The sequence below is a fragment of the Calonectris borealis genome, chromosome 7, assembly GCF_964195595.1.
Source record: "Calonectris borealis chromosome 7, bCalBor7.hap1.2, whole genome shotgun sequence".
NCBI classification, from domain to species: Eukaryota; Metazoa; Chordata; class Aves; order Procellariiformes; family Procellariidae; genus Calonectris; species Calonectris borealis.
In genome coordinates this window covers 12525367-12546243 of record NC_134318.1, presented here as the reverse complement: position 1 = coordinate 12546243, position 20877 = coordinate 12525367, and the positions used below count along the sequence as shown (strand labels likewise).

General features: G+C 38.9%; 1 protein-coding gene across 2 annotated transcripts in view; it reads left to right on the top strand.

Annotated features, from left to right (window-relative positions):
- The window catches only part of GRID1 (glutamate ionotropic receptor delta type subunit 1), a 542454-nt gene that overhangs the window by 473508 nt on the left and 48069 nt on the right, over positions 1 to 20877 (top strand). For both annotated transcript variants that reach the window (XM_075154298.1, XM_075154299.1), the window contains exons 9-12: positions 10515 to 10616; positions 12109 to 12306; positions 14417 to 14741; positions 16140 to 16278. In XM_075154298.1, coding sequence (XP_075010399.1) covers positions 10515 to 10616; positions 12109 to 12306; positions 14417 to 14741; positions 16140 to 16278 — 764 coding nt within the window. The remainder of the gene's footprint in view (positions 1 to 10514; positions 10617 to 12108; positions 12307 to 14416; positions 14742 to 16139; positions 16279 to 20877) is intronic.

The window sequence follows — 20877 nt, the reverse complement described above, 5'->3', positions numbered from 1 at the left end:
ACACTGTCCTTATTGTTACATCAAGGCTGCCACCAAAATATCATGAGGTAATTAGATAATAGCAATGGTAGGAAAATGAAATAAAATAACAAATGTATACAAATTTAATGGAAAATGTAAGAAGACACTGAATCTCAAAGCTTTGCAATTGAAAGCTTTAGTAAGAATTTTAGTTTTTACAGAACTTTCTACAAAAATGTTGTGGAGTTTTTCAAAAGTATCTGGAGTTTGAGAGAAGAGCATTTTTCAATACAGGATTGAGAGCTAGCTCGACAGGTGATACTAAAGAGTGGGCTGAACTTCGCTTTTTTTCTGAGATGACTCAGTGCCATCAACCAGAAACAGAAAGCGAATTCATGATGGCCAAGCTTCAGAAGGTCTGCAGCTGGAGAAATCACACCATGGCCCCTTTCTCACATGACCACAGAACAGTCCAGGCTATGAAAAGTTCAGCTGCTAGAATTGCAGATACATACAGGTTTCTTGAATTCATAGTGAGAAGTCAAAAGCATTCAGCTCAGATAATATCCAAGGAATCACGTAGCAGAGCAGATATTTTGGCATAGCCAGGCAATTGTAGCGTGCCAGTTAATTGTGTAAGTGCAGAGCTCTCATGTAGAACGACTGGAAAAGATGTAGTTTTCCAGCTGCACAATCCTCTCTTGCTCTCTCTCCCCAGTAAAATTCTCAGAACATCACTGCAAGGAGGTATTTGGTTATTACACTGCAAAGAGCAGGACAAGAACCTATACAAAATCAAGATGAATTTGTATTTGTTGTTAGATCCAACTTTTCAATGATTTTTTTTTTGTTTACAAAACAGTCTGCTGTGTTCACTATTGCTTACATAACAAGGGTAGTTCTGATCTCAAAAGCTAGAAATTTCCCACCAAAAAGCATTTGGAAGCTTTGAAAAGAATCTGTTCTCTGTGTGAAATAGATTTATTTCCATTTTACCCACAGATAATTAGTAATGGCAGGGGGAATTGGTTCAGTTTTGTCCACAAGCAGCTACTCTTGAACTACCTGACTTTCAGTACTTAACAGCAGCATTCAGAGTATCCTCGGAGTCCAGCACCCGCTGGACTCTCTCTCACTGGGCAGCAATTTTGTTTGTTTTTAAAACTGCAGAGGAAAGATGAGGGGCTTCCAAACCCAGCGGCAAGGAGCTCATGCCAGTCACTTGTGCTATCTGTTGTGGACTTTGTGTTTGGATTGGTCTAACTTTTATGGTTACTTATCAGTTTTAACTTTATGCTTAGAGGCCTCCTTGTTCATATCAACTGATAATTTACAAGGCCTCTGGGAAGTGCCTGATTCAGCAGTATCTGAGGTACTCACAATTAGTTTATTCAACCCTTAGAAGAATTGTGATGCTGCACGTACATCTTCTGCTATAGCAACACTGCCATCTGATTCAACAACAGCATTGCTACGTTATCGTGTGTTGTTCATATCTTAAGGCGCTGAAAAGTGGCAAAACTGCAGATGGACAGGGGTGGAGGTCACTTGCCTGCTTTACAAGAGAAAAGCCTGCGAAATCCTAGAAGAAAATAGCTCCAATTTATATTCAACACCATTTTTGCTGCATTTTGATTTTGTGTTAGCGAAATGAAATGCAAAAATTTTGGGACAGAGTAATACTTGCCTGCACTTTGTAGAGAAGCCATCAGAGGATAATATTCGTGTTCATATTCGTGTTTTCATCACTCTTATGATTGCTTCATTTAATACCACATCTTTTCCAGTGCTTGTGTGGCTGCAGTGTCCCCCCCTAATAACATCAGCATGTTGCAGTCACTGCTCCTTCGAAGACCAGTATTAATTGAAGCAATTTATTCTATGAGAGCTGAAGATGGCCTATTTATACTTTTATATAATGAATATTAACAGGTTACATTTATCTTGTCGTGTCCTGTCAGCTCCTTTTTCTGCTTCATGCAGATTTGCTGCCCGGTACATGCTTTGCTCAGGCTTGGCACAGTAGAACACAGGTGTTTCTCTGTGTTACCTAAGGGATCAGAGATGCTCACCAGCTATTATAATATGGAAAGAGAAGCAATCCTGAATTGGTTTCATTGCTCCTTCATTGACTTGCTGGCAACATAATGTCTCATTCTGCCAATCAATGGAGCAATATCTTATTTCAGCAGAAAGGTAATATTCATAATTTATGTCCTTCAACATAATATTAAATGTGATGTATATGCAATATAAAATATAAAATATGTGGTGCTGATCCATTCCCAAGGGGTATGAGGAGTCTTATACTGTGTCAATAAAAGCTGTAGGGTTACAGAAAACTGCTACTTCAATTCTCCTCAATCACAGTACTGCAGAAAGCTACTGTATATACAAATGCATGTACAAGAATATCTTAGCTTCCTTAATACTAGTAGTATAAGGCATAATGTGTCTAATTTTCATTTATGTCGTAGAGCTCTACTATATGTAAAATAGTTGGCTTTTAATAATATGGCCATTACACTTAATTGAACAGAGCTTTGGCTAATGAAAAACATAAAGGAAACCACCTCCTCACATCAAAATATTTGATATTCTCTGCAATGAAGAACCATAAAAATAGTGGAGTGAGATACTGCTGAGTTATGCTAGGTAAGGTCAAAATTGTGGATTGCAGTGAACAGCAGAATTTGTAGAGCAAGAGCTGAATAAATACTTTTACACAGGCTTCGAGAGAATGAAGAATATTAGTGCTGAAATACTTCTACCAAAGCCTCTGTTTGTAGTCCTCTGTCTTCCTAAACTACCCCCACAATTCTGGGTTAGGTGTTGTAGTTTTTCCCCTCTAGGTTTTCCCTATCTATTATGTAGAAATCATTGTAAATGACATGGAGGGACAGATTCTACATCCTAGACTCTAATTACTCTCTGGATGATAGTGGTTTAATATTGTAATTGATCTTTACATGGCAAAAACATGTTTCTGATACTAATTTGCATTTTGTTTTAATGTAATTTTCATCACTTTTCATTGGGTTTGAGTCCTTTGAATGATTTCAAAAATTTTCTTCCAATTTGTATAAATTTTCTGCTTGTTATTATGCAGCTTCTTGCTGAAGTACATCTTGTTCGCACAGTTAGAGATTTGTGTCTTCTGAAATGTTAAATAAGAATTTCACGGGACTATCCATGTGATAGTGACTGAGTTAATGCTACTCTTCCCTCTTAATTGTGAGCCAGTTCCCTTACATGGTTTGAAGGGCATGCTACTTCAAGGGCAGTCTTCATGTGGCATCTTAATCCTAGACATTTGCCATGTATCTCGCTGCGCTTCTCAGAAGAGCAGTGGTGTATATCTGTTTCCTTAGACATGTCAGTTCAGGTCAATTGCTCTTTCCTACTCAAATCCCGCCTTCGGTGTTCTTGAACTTTATTTTCTATTCTAGGCCTATGCTCAATTAACTTTATATAAGTGTAATTCTCAGGTGTCAGTGGTATTACGTATGTTTGCTAAGCTAAAGCACAATTGTAAGCGATTGTAGGCTGGGACCTTAAATTGCTCCTGTGCACTTTCTACATAGTTTCTCCCTGGCTGAGTTCTAGGAATGGCTTCATTTCAGCAGTGGGGAATGGATTTTTCTATTGGAGATGAAAATATTTGAGGTTTTCATGTATTCCGGAATTATGCCATTCATCATAAAGACTAAATCAGTACCTCTGACCTTTGTGAATGATAATATGGCCCCCTACTAGCCTTAAAGGTGGTGATTAATCCACTCACCTGAGATGTGGCAAACTGATGCGATCCTAGGCTAAACCTTGCACTCTGGGACTTGAATCAAGTTGTTCCACGTTTGAGAAAAGTATCCTAATCACCTTTGGCTGGGAGACAGCCTTATGTGAAACACCGGTTCAGTTCTGGTTCTCTCTGGTGAATTCAGGAACCATCGGGCACGCAGGCTGTTCTTTGATTTCCTTCATATATGTACTTACTCATATCCTGGATGTGCCAAACCTTTCCCGTGAGAAAATTTTTTGTTTAGAAATATCCAGACAAGCTCTGCCCTTTTATCTATTTCTCATTTCACAGTCTGCATTGGGAATGAATAAATGTTTCTAGGAAATGGTTTGTATTTCATATGAAAGGGTCTCTGTAGATTATTAGAAGTCAGCAGCAGTAGTTGTATTGGCTTATATCTAGTTTTGTTTCCAATTTTCCCATTTCTTAGTCATCATTATCTTAGACTTTCACAGTTGCATCTTTTACTCTTCTTGTACAAACTGACTTCTCCACCCCAGTAGTCGTTGTCCTGTTCTCCCTTGATTTTCTTCCAGCATGCCTCAATCTTGTTCAGACAGATGCTAAACACAGTATTAAGACAGTATATTCTTCTCAGCTGTGTTCTCAGCTTCTCTCTGTGCAGCCTGAGCCATGAGACCTGTGGAGTCCAAAATCACACTGATACTTTTGCAGCCGTACTGTATTACAAGCTCATCACCCATTTGCATCTCACTTTCACCCAGCACAATTTTTTAACATTAATTTCTGTGTTTGTTTCTTCAATTGAAGTATCTCTATTTCTCATTTTTCGTTTTCATAAGTGTTTGCTTCTAGTTATGCAAGATGCATGTTATTATTTATGTCTGGGTTCTTACCACTCCCATTTATTTTTCTCACTGTTCTAGTCTGACATATTTGCAGCACTTCCCAGTTTTGAGATATCTTTGCATCTTAGACATTTTAATTTTGGTAATTTGCAGTTTCCTATTCCAAATAATTAAAAAAGCTATTAAGTAAATAAGATCTTAATATTGACTTGCTCTAAGCTCCCTTAAAACTTCTCTCCTCATCTTTGATACATCATTCTTCATTGTTGCTTAGAAGCTAGTCTATAAATCATGTGATATTGTCCTTATTCAGGAAAGGTATTCAAACTGTCCTAGGTGAGGTTTCACAGGACCCTGTATGAAACAAAACTAAAATTCAGATACATATACATTGTCATCTTCGTTTCAGTTACCTATTAATTCTGCAGTACTATTGAAAAAGTAGTGAAGTTTGTTATAAGGTCTTGTTGCCTAGTGCTCATCTCCCTGTGATTCTCTAGAGATGTTTTATTATCATTTATATAGCAGCACAAATTTGCAAAATGCTAAAATTGGAATAAGCTGCATTCTTCTCCCTGAAGATCTCACATTCTTAAAGGCCCATTAAAGCAGCAACAGTCACATAAATGTACTTCACTGTCCTGCAGAGAAAACCAGGGTCCTGTTGGGCAAACAACAGTGGCATGGTAGCCACAGAGGAGTCAGCCCTTCCCTACTTCTCCATTTTTTCTTACTTTATATTGGCTAAACGTTGCCTTTAAAGGGCTTAATGTCTCAGGAGATGGATGATGCTGTTTGCTGAAGTATCGGGAATGGGAGAGAGCAGCTTTCCATGATCTCCCTGCCCTTCTCTGAATTTTTACCATGCAGATGCAATCCTTGTGTGGCCCTGTAATGGAAAACTGAGCATTTTGAGCATTGAACAGGATGTGATAAAATTTTGACCCAAAAGACTGAGAGTTTCTCTACTAAAGACTTGGTTCACAATCTTCCGCTTCATAGTTTTAATATGCTTTGGAGTTCTCAGTGGCTTTATAGCTGTGAGTGCATAGGTATTCCAAACCTACTGTGGATGTTCGGAAGCAAGCTACACCTTTAATACAAACAAATGCAGAATCTCAGAATAGAATAAACATTTGGATGTAGAAGACTTGCAGGTATTTCACTGCAAACAAGGTCGAGTTATGCTAGACCACAGAATGTAGCTTAAATCAGTTCAGCTGGTGATCTTGTCCAGCATCTTATCCCTAATAAAAACTATAAGCTTATGCTTCAGAGTAGAAATGTTAGAATATTCCTAATAATTACGTAATTGTTACAGAGATAAATTGTATCAGTGTTTGGATTTTCTTGCAAGTATGAGAATTGATACCTTTATATTTTCCTAATCCTGTTTTATGTAACTATAGATTATACAAATACATAGTCCAAAATGTTTTTTAAATTTTTCTTGATTATGATCCCATATTTTAAATGAAAAGATTTTGGTACCTTAAGGCAACTCCAGTCATAAAAAGGGAAATGATGTTTCAGGGAATCCTGTCAGTTCCTTAAGAATGACACATAATCCAATATATTAATCCTACTAATACCTTGCTGTGAATGATATTGAATGACAGCAAGTTCCCTAGATTACTAATATACTGCACTTAAAAGGAATCCTGGGCTTAAATGTAGATATTTGCTTTACTTACTATTTAAACAGAGTTCCTTTTATTCCTTAGAACTGCAACACAGGAGCGTCCAGTTTGCTCCATTTATTTAGTGGGCCACTGCCTTATTTCATATTTGTCTTCTGTAAACATTCATTTTCTTGCTTACATTTTGTTTGTTTGGGTGTTTTTTGATTATCATGCTTTTATAATGGTAAATGTTTCAGTAAGTGTTTAGCCATATTGCAAGACTGGCAAACGGAGTCAGAGGCCCCAGCATACAAAATATACATACATGATACATCATATTTGATGTACACTATGTTGACTTCAAGTTTAAGAAACAAGTTGTCACCAAAGTGAAATCCATTTCCGTTCAACTTTAATCTAAAAGCATTACCAGATTGTGAGTGACATAGATTAATTTATTTAACTCCATGCACAGAACAGCTTTCATACTCAGAGAAAATGTGCTCTGGGTTGATACAGGGGTCCCTGTCTCAGGGCATGAGAACTGCCTGCCTCACACTCTCTCTCCCATTTTTTGTCTGTTAGAAGTTCTTCAGGTTTCAAGGCAGGTGTGAGCATTCACAGCAGAGTTAGGAAAACTAAATTCAAGTTCCTGATTCAAGGAATAAGTAATTATTGTGTAGTAGAGCAGCACGAACATGCAGACCTTGCTGACAACCAGATGTGTAACAAATAACTGAGCTTGCCATGAGTTTCATCTCCTAAAGGAAGTGGCACGCAGGCTCTCAGTCTAATTGACCAAGTTCACAGGAGATAGCAAATCTTGCAAATCAGTGTTTAATGCATGCAGCCTTGATTTATTTGAGCAGAAGGATTGACTGCCTCATTGTGCTGATGAGGGTCTTCACACTTCTGTGGAGTTGTTTCTGATATTCTCTTGTGTGAGTTTACCGTATCAATATGATATCCCCTGGGGAACTAATCATTCAAGTAAGCGTTGGGCAGCCAGCAGCCACATCATTAACAAAGTCACGAAACTCCTTTGTAGAATTTGGCTTCTAATTTATTGATGGGAACTCAGGAACCCCAAAGCTACACTGACATCAAGTTTTCTTTGGAGGTCCTGACAGATATCGGTACCTTTCAGGACAAAATCCTGAACAGCAGGTTCATGAGGCATATACTTTGGATGACATCCTTTATCATTTGACATTCCCAGGTTGTCTAGCCATGTAACTGTTTTGCTTGTGAGTTGAGTATGTGTGTTTGGAGCTATACATTGCTTGTGGAGGTTGAAAACAATGTTAAAATTATGACTTTCTCTCTCCAAGCTTTTCCTTGTAGTTCTGGTTGAAAATGCAGTAAATACTGATAAAGGTCAGAAGCATGTCTTGTGTCAGAATTTTCAGCAAATTTCACAGATGTTTTCTCTGATTTGTCTTTATTGGATGATTGAGCTTCTGATGTATGGCTAGAACTATAGGATTCCCAACAATATGGCTATTTCAGAAAGAAAAGCTAGGAAGAAGGTTTAAGTTGAAAAGCTTTAATAAAGTAGCTGTTTTCAAAACTTGAACTCCCATAGCCCAGTAACTTGAGAATCAAAAAAAACGCCACCCGGACTGCCATTAAATACATGTTCCAGAGACCACTGATTTTTGAAATACATCCTACAAGTGCTGATTCTGCAAGCAGTTGTTTGTTATAATCAGGTCTAAAACCCCTTTATCTCCCATCAGCTGATAGTTGTGCTGTAACCTTTGGCTTCAGACTTCTGGTAGGAACATGGTACATATTTCTACAAAGAATGAAACTCTGACGGCCTTATCAAATAACAGCAATACTCACTGTGTTTAACAGTGCTGGAAATTAGTTTCTTGGGCACTGATCTTGACAGGTCAGCTGTCACAAATTGGTAGACGTATCTGTAAATACGGTCCTATAAAAAAAATTCTGTCTGCAAGAAGTGGAAGTTAAAATTGGCACATTTCTGAACAAATGAAATGTTCTGAAGCACAAGGATGCACAGGACAAATCCCTTCTGGAAAAGGTTTTCCTCATGTCCCATTTATCAACTTTATCTGCATAGTTTGTGCCTTCATAGAGAACACTATGGAGTTCTGTGCTGCAGTGAAGTATGCTCCTCCTCCTTGCTCCTAGCCCTACTGCATAAAAGAGGAATTTTTGTCTATCTCCTTTTGAATAAAAGGAATAAATTTCTGGTTTTGCCCTGGCATGTTTCCAGATCATTTTAGGAATCCTTAGCGTTAATGCAGAATGCAAAATGTAGGGTATTCAAAAAGTCTAAGGCCTTGATATGAAATCAGATAGAGTTTTTGAAGGGAAAGGAGTGGCAGAAGGAATTGAAATGTCAGTCCACCAGTGGTGAAGTGATAAATGAATGTGTTACATTTCCCATTTTTTAATAAATATTTAATCATCATCTGTAGATTTTGCAAGCCATTTTGGCCAAAACCTTCCATGTATCTTTATCATATACTTACTGCATAGGACAGCTGAAGAAGGCTTAGACAATAAACTTTCTTTACAGATTTGAGACACAATATATACCACATGCACATATACTGGTCTTTGAAGTCTGTTGAACCATATTGATTTATGTCAACTGACAAATTGGTCAATTTTGTTTGGCAATAGCAAAAGCTAAGAAACGTGGACATATTTCAGAGCAAGCATCTACCTTCAAATTTAAAAGATACCATGGCTATAGGTATCTACCTGTATTGCTGCAGACACTTTTATGTGCAGAAGCTCCTCTGTCACTCCAAACTGGCATCACAGGGGGAGAGTTCTCAATCTGCGAGATTTAGCTGTCAGGAGTGACTTTAGAAAGCTGAGTATTATTCAGTCATTCTCCTCCTCCATCCTCCAGGTCAGCTGGATAAAAGGAGGTGTAGCTTAATTCTTTCCTCTCCTGTGTCTCAGCTTTAAAGATTTAGTGACTATAGAATAATTTTCATCAGTTGTGATAGTTATGATGGCTGAATGTTCACTGAATGTCCTGTTCTTTTCTAGTTCCCTGTTTATTAGTTTAGTGCAACAAAACAAAAATAAAACTATACAGATCTCTCCCATCACATTTTATTTGTTGGTTTGATTTTTGAAGCTTTAGGATAAAACTGAAGTCACAGAAATAAATCATGTAGGACATCTAGCCATAGGCATTTTCAGTGAAATAAGTTCTTTGCAAGAAGGTTTTGACTTGTTACATGAAAATTAGCTTCTGGCAGGAAGAAGCCATATTTCACAGATCTTGGACTATGTTTAATTTCACGGGGCATGCCTTCAGCTAACAACAGCTTCCACATATGTGAGCATAGTATTGATGTTTAAGAGTAGAGCTGGAAAAAAGAAGGAAACGGCTTCTACTTGGTATTATTTATGACTCTTCTGAACAAAATGACACCATGGATTCTGTTTGAAGGCAAAAGGAGTGTCTGGCTGCTACTGCTGCTGAAGAGCATATTTAGTTTGAATAATCCAAAGGTCACTTAAGATTGAATTTTCTATTGAACCTATTCTATTGAATTTTACTGCATTTCTTTTCAGAAAATACAGTAAAATTGATTTTTAAAGCGATACATTTAATTGAAAAATAAAATATTTAGATGTAATGTTCCAGGGAGATATCCTGAAAACATGCATCCAGGTACATCTAGCAGATGCATGAAGTACTGGTAGATATGAGATATTTGATCATCAGGAGCCTGGGAACTTGAGAGGCTGTCATTGTTTTACTGATGAGGTAGAAGTAGGGCAAGAAGAGAGAAAATAGGACTTAAGATAGGATCTGAAGAAAGTCCGAGAGAGGACGCGGTTTCGCACCATAGAACCTGTGTCAAGAATTTATGACCATCAGTGAACAAGAACGTTATGCAGCAGAAGAAAGGCTGGTCCTTGATAAGTAGTAGGGAATGATTTGAAAAGTAGGAGGGTATCTGAGCAGAGAGGGGAATGTGGGATAGTGAGACCACAGATAATCCTGAGGACTGTCAGGCAATATAAACTTATTGGAGAGAAATGTCATATCAGAGTGATAGAAGTGAAATAATACGACAAATACTACAGATAATAGAGCAGTTATGTTACAGGTATTGATGAAAACGCATTCAGGCAAGGTACTTGTTTATGTCTGTCCTCTGAATCTCACTAATTCTGATTCTGATTTGAAAAACACACACTTCTCCAATCCTCTCAGTATCAGCTCTGGATTCGGTCAAGCTACTGTTAAATGTTTATGTAAATACTGAAAGATTTCTGCTTAACAGTCCTTCAGACTCACTGTACTTTCTGTTCCAGTTGGCAACGTGGGACTCTGAGAAAGGACTGAACGGTAGTCTTCAAGAACGACGTCTGGGCAATGACTTACAAGGACTGACACTCAAAGTGGTGACTGTCTTGGTATGATCCTATTTGAGTTCAGGAAACAAATGCTCAAAATAAAAAGAATCTGACAGTATTTTGGGCACCTCCCTCAGTATTTTTCCCTATCATTTTCAGTTCTGCATTTCTGGATGATCAGTTACATAAGCAAGGAAGATAGATGATGGCCTTTTATTATTTTATGTGAAGCTGTGCACTGTCAGAGACACAGAGCATTTGTTTGTTTGCTTATGCTGTTTTTCTGCATTGTAATTCCTACCGGCCATGGAACCAGCACAGGGCCTGGGTGCACAGGGGTGCATTCCAGATACCGTACTCTAACTCGGATATGCAGTTTCCAGCATTTCATGGGCCAATTATGATAATCTAATCTTGGCTCTTGTACATTGCAGGCTGTAAAATTTAATCAAGTGTTTCCTCCATCAATCTCATAAATTCCCATTGAGATAAACTATATCTCTTAGAAAGGCGTAGTCTTTCCAAAAAATCATTATGCTTTTGGGACTACTGTCTGTTAGTATCCGGAGTGGTAGCAGAGCTTCTGTCAGCTAAGTGCGGAATTAGGGGCAAATTAGGGCTTGAATGCATTCCTGCCTAAAATACTGTAGTTTGCAGCTTGCAGAATGTGGTGTCTTTTTGTGATTTTTATTTCTTTTTTTCTGAATTATGGTACAAATAGGAAGTACCGCGTAAGATCATTAAGGCACTACCCCCAGCCCTGTTTTCTTTCCTCTGTCTGGTGACAGGCAAGCTTACGTGGGAGGTGAGCAGATCCCTTCCACAAGAATGTCAGTACCAGGTTGCAAAGGCGGCCAACTGTGATGGCTGTGCTGCTGGTCTGTTCCCCCAGAGGAGACCCCATGCCTGACAGAAAACATACCAGAAAATGCTGCATTTCCTTGGTCCTGAAACATACTTTAATATAAAATACTCCAGGAACCAGTAGCCATGAAGGTTCTTCTTTGAACTTTCAAAATTTTAAATATTCACAAAATGCAGCATTTTTAGCTCTTGTTTCAGTACATCTCCTGGACAAAAGATTAATTATTGTCTGTAAAAGAGGGCCTTCTAAATCTGATATGCTCTGAGGTAGATGGACAGTAGTAATGTTCCTATCTAGGACTCATGTGCTTCACTTAACATCTAAGGTAGGTATCTGTGCCCTCTTTATAGTCAGTGAGAGGAGGCAGATACTTGAGAGAGCAATTCATCCTGCAGACACCAGGAAGCTGCTAGAGGGGACTGAATTGTCCTCTGGAGTCTCTGCCTCTTCTCATGAACCGTGGAAAACCCAAGGCCACGGACAGGACTCAGGTGCTGAAGCACTGGTGTCTGGTTGGGATGCCTCATAGTAACCCCCTTGGCCTACAGTTTTTGCCTCAGAAGGTTATGAGTGTCCCAAAATCTGTGCCAAGTTGTCCAGAATTAAGTCAGGAAACACCCTTTTGCCAAGAGAAGCAAACTAAAAAACTTGTTTCAAGTATCAGTTAAGATATTGTTTTGTTCTCAGGAAGAACCTTTTGTGATGGTGGCGGAGAACATACTTGGGCAACCAAAACGATATAAAGGATTTTCCATTGATGTCCTGGATGCTCTTGCCAAGAATCTGGGCTTCAAGTATGAGATATATCAAGCTCCTGATGGCAAATATGGACAGCAGCTTCAAAACAGCTCCTGGAATGGCATGATTGGTGAACTCATTAACAAGGTACACAGAGAAGAAGCTGCATTAAAAAAAAAAAAAAACCACAAAGAAAAAAAGTTCCTTCGGAGTAGGGTGTCAAAGCTTCCTAAGGGGGTTGTTTAAATTCTCTCCTTCCCCCATTCCAAATTACAAGGGGGTTGTTTAAATTCTCCCCTTCCTCCATTCCAAATTACAAGGGGGTTGTTTAAATTCTCCCCTTCCTCCATTCCAAATTACCAGAGAATGAATTAGGATGAAAGCACCAGTGCAGAACACTTCTGAGCTATGGGTGGTTTGAGTGTGGTATAAACTGTGCAATTTAAGACCCTGTACACAGGATAGGAACTAGAGAGTCTGTTGTTCTATTTACACCCAACTGTTCTCAACATAAATTGTATCAGTGTAAATCTGTGTGTTTACATAGTTGTAACAATAAGAAGAGAGGACATGTATGTGTGTATGAATGAATGACTATAGAAAATAGAGAAAAATAATGTATTCTGAAAATATTAATTACTATTGTTTTAAATTTTGTCATTATGTCTGCTACTTGTTTGTAGGTACGACTTTATTTGGGTCACTTTGTGGCAATGTGTTTGATAATGATCAACTGTTTGACTCCAAAACAGGAAAAGTGTCCCTAGTAATATGCCACAAAGAAGTGTTTTGAAGGACCAGAATTTAAACTGATCTCAAGATTATTCATTCATTTTAAAACAGAGGGGACCAAATTTCTTTTCTTAATTACAGTTTTGCAAATCAGGAGTAAGTTAATTGAACTCCATTGAAGTAATTGGGGAAAGTCTGTAGCTTAGAATCTCCTGGAGAATGAAATTAGAGTGTATTTTGTTCATGTTCTCGCTATCTGACATGGGACAAATTTTAATCAAGAAGAAGAATCAAAGGAATTAATATTCCATGTTGCTGCCCTTTGTAGAAAAGGTTACTCTTCCACAGTGGAGTTATTACTGAAAGCGAAAGCTTTCTCATTATCTAGTAAGTAGGCGGCTCAGTATCTGGTAAGTAGATGTTTAGGAAGAAATAGAAGCAATTAAAGCAATAGCAAATGTGTGTATGATAATGGGATGGTTTTGGTTGGTGCTAGGAAATATAAAGAATTTTTTACTTATTTTGCATTGACATAAGCTGTTTGAATTTCATTGACTTGAAAATGTGGTAAGAAATCCTGTTAAATTTCTTTGGAAATTGCTTTCTTTGAAGCAACAAAGTATCAATTATGGTATTTTTTTAATGGTATTTCTACTACTAGCTTTTCCACTGACTCCAAAGGATTTCAAAGCAGTCCTCCCTCACCTAACATTTGCTTTACTTTCCCAACAAAATGTAGAGATAGGAATCAAAAAGTACATTCTATTTTTTGAAGAGAACTGGGTTTATTACGATGGAAAAATATTCAAAATCTAATTGCAGCTCTTTCAAAGCTTTGGGAATCTTATTTATTAACTTCTGGTTTATCTTTCATTGAGTTTGCATACTCTTTAAGGACCCTCTATGTGCAAAACCTACTCCTTTAAACATTGAGGTCAAAACAGTTTCAGGAGCTAAGTTGCCTTAGGTGCGTTCTTCCAGTTACCAGTTTTTGCAATCGCTTTATTCACTATAAAAAACAAACCAAATCTTCCCCCCAGCTGTCACATGAAATCCCTTCATGAATATTGGCAGTTGGCAACTCTGCAGGGAAGAAACAAATATTAGCTCTTCGCACTTTGCTATCAAATACACATAAATAAATGGTGTTTCTTATTGCTTGCAGCACACCAGGTTAATATGGTTTGGAGTTTTAGGCATCCTTTGGAAAACAAGTGAGGAGTAAGGGTTAAATAAATTGCACTCATTTCAGAGAGGAGTCAGGGTGACTTTTTTTGTTCTAGAATACTTTGACAGGTTATGTTTCACTATTTTGCTTTAGACCAGTGCAATTAATTAGTGTTCAAATGATGAAACTGATTCTGGTTTTATTTTTAGACAATTTATTTTAATTTGTCTAAACATGTTAAAATTTAGAAAGAAATGCATGGAGTCACTTGGTTCTTAAAAAGCTTCTCCTTAAGGCTCACACTGGCAGAATTCATGGTGAAAGGAAGAGATCTGATCTGTTGCGTTTGTCTCGCAGAGAGCAGACCTAGCCATCTCAGCCATCACTATAACACCAGAACGAGAGAGTGTTGTGGACTTCAGCAAGCGGTACATGGACTATTCCGTGGGGATCTTAATCAAAAAGCCCGAAGAAAAAATCAACATCTTCTCTCTCTTTGCTCCTTTCGACTTTGCTGTGTGGGCTTGCATTGCTGCAGCCATCCCTATAGTTGGTGTCTTGATATTTGTCTTGAACCGCATCCAGGCAGTCAGGGCGCAGAACGCTTCCCAGCCGAGCCCTTCTGCCTCCTCCACCCTCCACAGTGCCATCTGGGTCGTGTACGGCGCCTTTGTTCAGCAAGGTACTTACTCTCTTACAAACACCACTGACGGATGTTCAGAAATGTTCTACCTTGGGTAAAGCAGGTCAGGGCATGTTAGTCTTGGCCAGAACGGTCTAAAGATGAAAGAGAAGGCTCGTACGGGGAGGTAATACATTTTATTAGCCCAGCTGATGAAAAGTGGGAAGGGGTAGGTAAGTTTGGGAGGTTATGTTCTGCTTGTCTGTCTCTCAGTGAGTCCAGAAGAAACATTCCATGCAGGCTTTGCCACTTTGGGAAAATTATCGCATGATAAATAAACTACAGAGCTGCTTGGTGTGGAATTACAACACTTCTCCAACTCTGAAACTGGCACCTTTTCTAATTGTTTAAATTTAATTTTAGAAATGTATATGTTTTTGAACTAATGTGAGACAGTTTATCTTTTTGTTCTTTGAATTGAATAGGAAAATGATTTGTAGTCATGTAACTATCTTTACACTCAGGAATCTCTAGGCATAGGGCTAATCCTATTGAATTCAGTAGGATTGCTACCATTAACAAAGTTATTTTTGTAAATAATTGTTTGCAAATTCTGCCCACACAGTTTTTGTCCCTTATTTATAATGTTAGTACTATTCTTGGAAGGCAGGTTTTGTTGAATGCTAACATATGGGTATGGTGTTAACTTTTTTCTACATTTTTTTTTCATTGTGATTGCAAGCTTATAAAGCTTCAGCTGGAAAATCCTTACTATTGCTATGAAACTTGGTCCCTCATCTCATTAAGGTGGCATCCCTGATGGGTTTAAGTACAGTAAGATATAATCAGCACAAACATATGCTGAAGTGACTAGCACCAGCTGTATGGTAAGGTTTGGTCTCCAACAATGTTCAAACATAACTGTGCTTGCAGCCTGCTAGAAAGAAATCTTCACGTTGTTTGAAATGTTGTAAAGAGTAACAAGTAATGACACTAATGCTTCAGTCTTTACAGATTTAAATACAGCACAGATAGCACACAAACCATTGGAGAGTGTTGTGTTTTTTTTCCAAATCTAAAATGAAATAGAAAACAGAATATTACTATATTCTGAACACTAATGGTTTAATTCCTGCATATTAGTTGTGCTTCACCATTAAACTTTCTTTATTTAGAATATTTTTCACGTTCTGTAGATTTGATCCTCAATAATTCCCACGGGAAATATTTTGAAAGATGATTTTCTAGAACAGTATCCAGGGCAAGAGGTTGACTGGAGAAAATGTAAATTATCAGTCTTAGTGGGAGCCCTGCTTTTCTTACAGTGAAAGGGCAGTCTAGAGGGAAAGCAGAAATGCAGAGGGGTAGCTCCAAAAAAGTTTAACATAACAGGGCACACAGAGGGTGATCGTAAATGGAAGGTGCTAAGAGACCCTCATTTTCTCTGTTTATTTGTAGGGGGCGAATCTACTGTCAATTCTGTGGCTATGCGCATTGTCATGGGAAGCTGGTGGCTCTTCACCCTTATCGTGTGCTCTTCCTACACAGCGAACTTAGCAGCATTTCTCACAGTATCAAGAATGGATAATCCTATAAGGTAAGAGCCTCTTCTTAACATGCAGCCGGAAACCTGGATTTCACAGAAAGGTATTATCCATTTGAGTGCTCATTCTTGCAAGAAAGAGGTAACTCTCTAATAAAATACTCTGCTTATTTGCAGTGGCTGCTTTTCTCTTCTCAGCCCCCCTTTTCCTTCACTCCTACAACCCCCAAGCAGTTTTGACAGGTGCACAGAGGGGACAATGGCACTTTAATTGTGTATTTTTCCAGAAGAGATGTCTCTCATGTTTATGTGTATTTTGCTTAACTAGAGCTCTCCCTGCTTCAGCTGTCTTTATTTCTTTGTTGAACATCAGAGGGAACTGTCACCTCTAGGGAACTACATAACATTTCACTTCTCGCCTTCAATGTGTAATTTTATGTTCTCAATATTTTGACATACACTGGTTTTTATACTATTATTTGCATGTAAGGTAGTATAGGTGGTCTTTTAAAATATAAATGGCCAAAATATAAATGGCCAGATTCAGTGGCATTATTTGCAGAAAAAGCTTCTTCTCAAGGAGGAAATGATAACCGAACCTGACTCCAGGATAATAGATCTAATATAGCAGTTGTTTTATTAAATTTATATATAATTCTCTACAGTTGTGTTAGCAATATTGCAATGATAAATTACAGCTTCTGTAACAAACCCAATTTATCTTGCACCTTTGACTTCTTTCCCCTGCTGTTTGCCTACTAGTCCATACTCAATGAGAAAAAGGAGGTTGTAGCGAGGTTGGTGTTGGTCTCTTCTCCCAAGTAACAAGCGATAGGACAAGAGGAAATGGCCTCAAGTTGTGCCAAGGGAGGTTTAGATTGGACATTAGGAGAAATTTCTTTACTGAAAGAGTGGTCAGGCCTTGGAACAGGCTGCCCAGGGAAGTGGTTGAGTCACCATCCCTGGAAGTATTTAAAAGACGTGTAGATGAGGTCCTTAGGGACATGGTTTAGTGGACATGGTGTGTTGGGTTGATGGTTGGACATGATGATCTTAGAGGTCTTTTCCAACCTGTATGATTCTATGATTCTATGATTTTCAATACACCAGACCTCTGAGCAGCCCCAGAGAGCTGCTGGTCGTTTGGTGGCAATTTGTGTGTGTGTGTAATTTGTTTTTCTTCAGAAAATTTAAAGGCTAAAGAATGTTTTCATTTTTTCTTTCAAAACACAGACAAAATTTCCAACTTCACATCGTCATGGAGTACTGGGAGGGCCATTGATCTTCTGTGGTCAGTGCTGACAGGATTAGAGCCTGGTACCTCATGTTTGATCTGATGGTTGATGGAGTGGAGAGGTGGTGAGAGGACGGGCAGTGCAACACAGGCTCTCCTCCTAGAAAACGCTGAGCCAAGGATTTTAGGTGCTAGAGAGCAACACAGTTACTCTGCTGCTCTCACTTGGGGTTGCATTGGGGAAACTGGGGCTGTAATCTTTGTGCTCAGCTCCTGAAACAGAGGCATTGGCACTTAGGTGAGACTGGCACTTTAAAAAAGCTGCTTTTGCCTTCTCTGTGGTATCTGCACAGAGGGTCATAAAAAAGTGTGTTTCTCATAAACAGGAGTTTAACAGTATTTTCAATTTTTAACTTGCCATTTTGTATTGCAGGTAATGCAATGCTTTGCATGGATATAGTGTTACAATAATAATAATAATAAAACCAGCCCAAAACCATAAAATGTTTTGTTTTAAAATTAATTTTCTGTTAGCTTGGCCAATATAAGTGGATTTTAACAGTAATGGAAATAAGAACTGCAAGTAATTTCTGGAAATAACATGAGAAACTAAACAGAATAAAACTGCCGCAGAGTATCTGCAAGGCCTGGCTGTAATGGGAATAAGGTTAAGCTCAATGAATAAATTGCTCTTGAAACCCAACACAGAAATAGTTACCCAGAAAGCTTGAATAATATCTTCTCAAAAATTTCTGAAAGTTCTAGTTCCTTCATGGCAGAAGAAATTGTCTGTTTGGTCTACTGAGCACCTCCCAAAACTGAGCAAAGTTCAGAGAAGGACAAAAGTTGGGGTGAAATGCAGTGAAGAATTTCAAAAAGAGACACAGGTTTAAGAGCAAAACTATGAATTATTAGAGGAGGCCTTTGAGGCTGAGCTATTACAACATTTACAAGGGGTTTTGATTCCTCTTCTTATTAAAATGAAAGGACGTTGCTAAGAATCTTGAGGGAGGGGGAGAAGATTTTTGGGTAAAGGTGCTGCTTGGCGTTGGTTTGGGACTTTAGAGCCCAGATGCCCTTCTACTGTTAGACAGGGCTGATGAAGAATTATAATTAAATGCCTTTCTATACTTAACGGTAGCTGCCACTTTTTAGGTTCCTGATATCACATCCCCTTGTACGAGGTGAGAATACGGAAGGAAGAAAGCACTCTACTGCCATCTGCAAACACCAGCAGAGTAATTCAGGTGCCAAACCAGAAATGTCTAAAGTAATTTAAGTTGCCATAAGGTTCAGTGCCTGTGCTCCACCTACTTGGCTATAAGGGCAAAGGTCTCTATTAAGTGTTGTCAGCCACAATGTGAATAATTCATATTGCCTGGGGTGTCTAAAGTGGTCCCGGATGCTTCGGCTTAGACACCCAAATCATTCCTGTCCTGGTTTAACCTAGCAGGCAGCCAAACACCACGCAGCCGCTTGCTCACTTCCCCCGCAGTGGGATGGGGAGAGAATCGGAAGGGTAAGAGTGAGAAAAATTCGTGGGTTGAGATAAAGACAGTTTAATAGAACAGAAAAAGGCAACATCATAATAATAATAATGATAATGATAGAATATACAAAATGAGTGATGCTCAATGCAATTGCTCACCACCCATGCTGACCAATAACCAAATAGCGATCGCTACTTCCTGGATCACGCCTACCGTTCATATACTGAGCATGGCATCACATGGTATGGAATACCTAGTTGGCCAGCTGGGCCAGCTGTCCAGCTATGCTCCCTCCCAGCCTCTGCTTGGTAGCATGGAAGCTGTCCTTGACTCAGCAACAGCTGAAAACATCAGTGTGTTATCAACGTTCTTCTCACACTGAATCCGAAACACAGCACTAGGAAGAAATTTAACTCTATCCCAGCTGAAACCAGGACATTTCTTAAATAATCTGAAATGGTAGTTATCAGAAAACTCTTTGATTTGATCACCAGTTGGCATTACTGAGCCAGTTAAGGGACTTGCTTGGCATGGCTTGCCTATGGCTATTTTACAAAGTTTGCAGAATCTCACTGAGATCCTGCTAGTCTGAGAGAGAGAGATCGGGACTAAACCCTCTCATTGAAAACTGCTAGTGCCTTAGGAGAGAGGGCATGGGGTAAAGAAATAGGTTCTCCAGAAACTCTGTTAAGCCTTCATCCATTTCTAAGTTATGATGAAGATATTTTCATGTCCCCATTCTTTAGGAGAAACATCTTATAAAATGTTGTGTCAGATTTAGAACAAATATTTTTCCTGAGAAAGTAAATTACTGCCTTACATGAATGCATTGTGGCCTGGTGTCTCGGCTCCCAGCGCTACTGAGCTTCAGCATCGTATCATGTGGCGTGACTATTTTTGCCTTTCTAAATTTGCCACTCAGCTTGCCCGCATTATATCTTTCATGGACCCAGACAGCAATACTTATTGAAATCCATTTTTCCCACCCAAAGAGGCACAATGAGTTACAGTTGAAAATTTGCTCACCAGCTGAGGACTACCAAATCCATCTGTGTATACTTCCATTGTTAAGAAACCGAACCCCCATCCTCTCAGTAAATGTGTGCTCTTACCTCTCCCTCCATAGGAAAGTCCTCTGGTGTTCAGTACTGCTGCTGCTAAATTGCCAGCAAGAGAGAAAATAGTATTATGGTGCTGCAGTGGATGCAACATAGTTAAGATTTTCATTACACGAGTGATTTTCTTCCCAAGCTCCCTCCAAAATGCCTAATAAAAGTTATTTCAGCATCAAATTTGGCATGTGTGGTCTGTGACTAGCAGAATAAGAGATTGTTTGATTGAATAACTAGGTGTCAATCAGCGCAGTGATCTTTACCTCCACAATTTCACTGCAAAACAAGTGTGTCATAGAAATCATAAATGATATTTATTAGAAGGGGCTTGGTGAGACATTCACTGAAGCAAAGTTGAACTGTTGGAAGGCAGATTTTTAGAATTAGCACATCAGATGAAAGCCTGCTGATGAGGGAATAATTTTTTTTTAACTCTGGTATTGGCAAATCTCACAAAGCTTTTCCACCCTGCCATGAGTTTCAGGGACTGCCTGTGGCTCACAGAAAGGTGAAATACCCAGAGTAGGAGGCACGGCAGAAAGCAGCTTTGATATGCTGCCTGTATTTCTGTATTTCCTGACAGAGTCTTCCTAAATCCCAAATGGGTTCCCAAGTGCTGTGCTGTCCAGGTGCCCAGGTCCCATGTAAGAAACGTGCCTATCTTGGAAAGAACAAAAATCTTCTCCTTGGATTTTCCCAAATCGTCAAGGGCTTCATCACAAGGGTGATAACGGGGAGAGGCACTGCCTTTCTGGTCTGCCGGGCTGTGTGTGCTGCCTTGCTCCTTGCGTGTCCTGTGTGCCCATTGCTCGCCCCG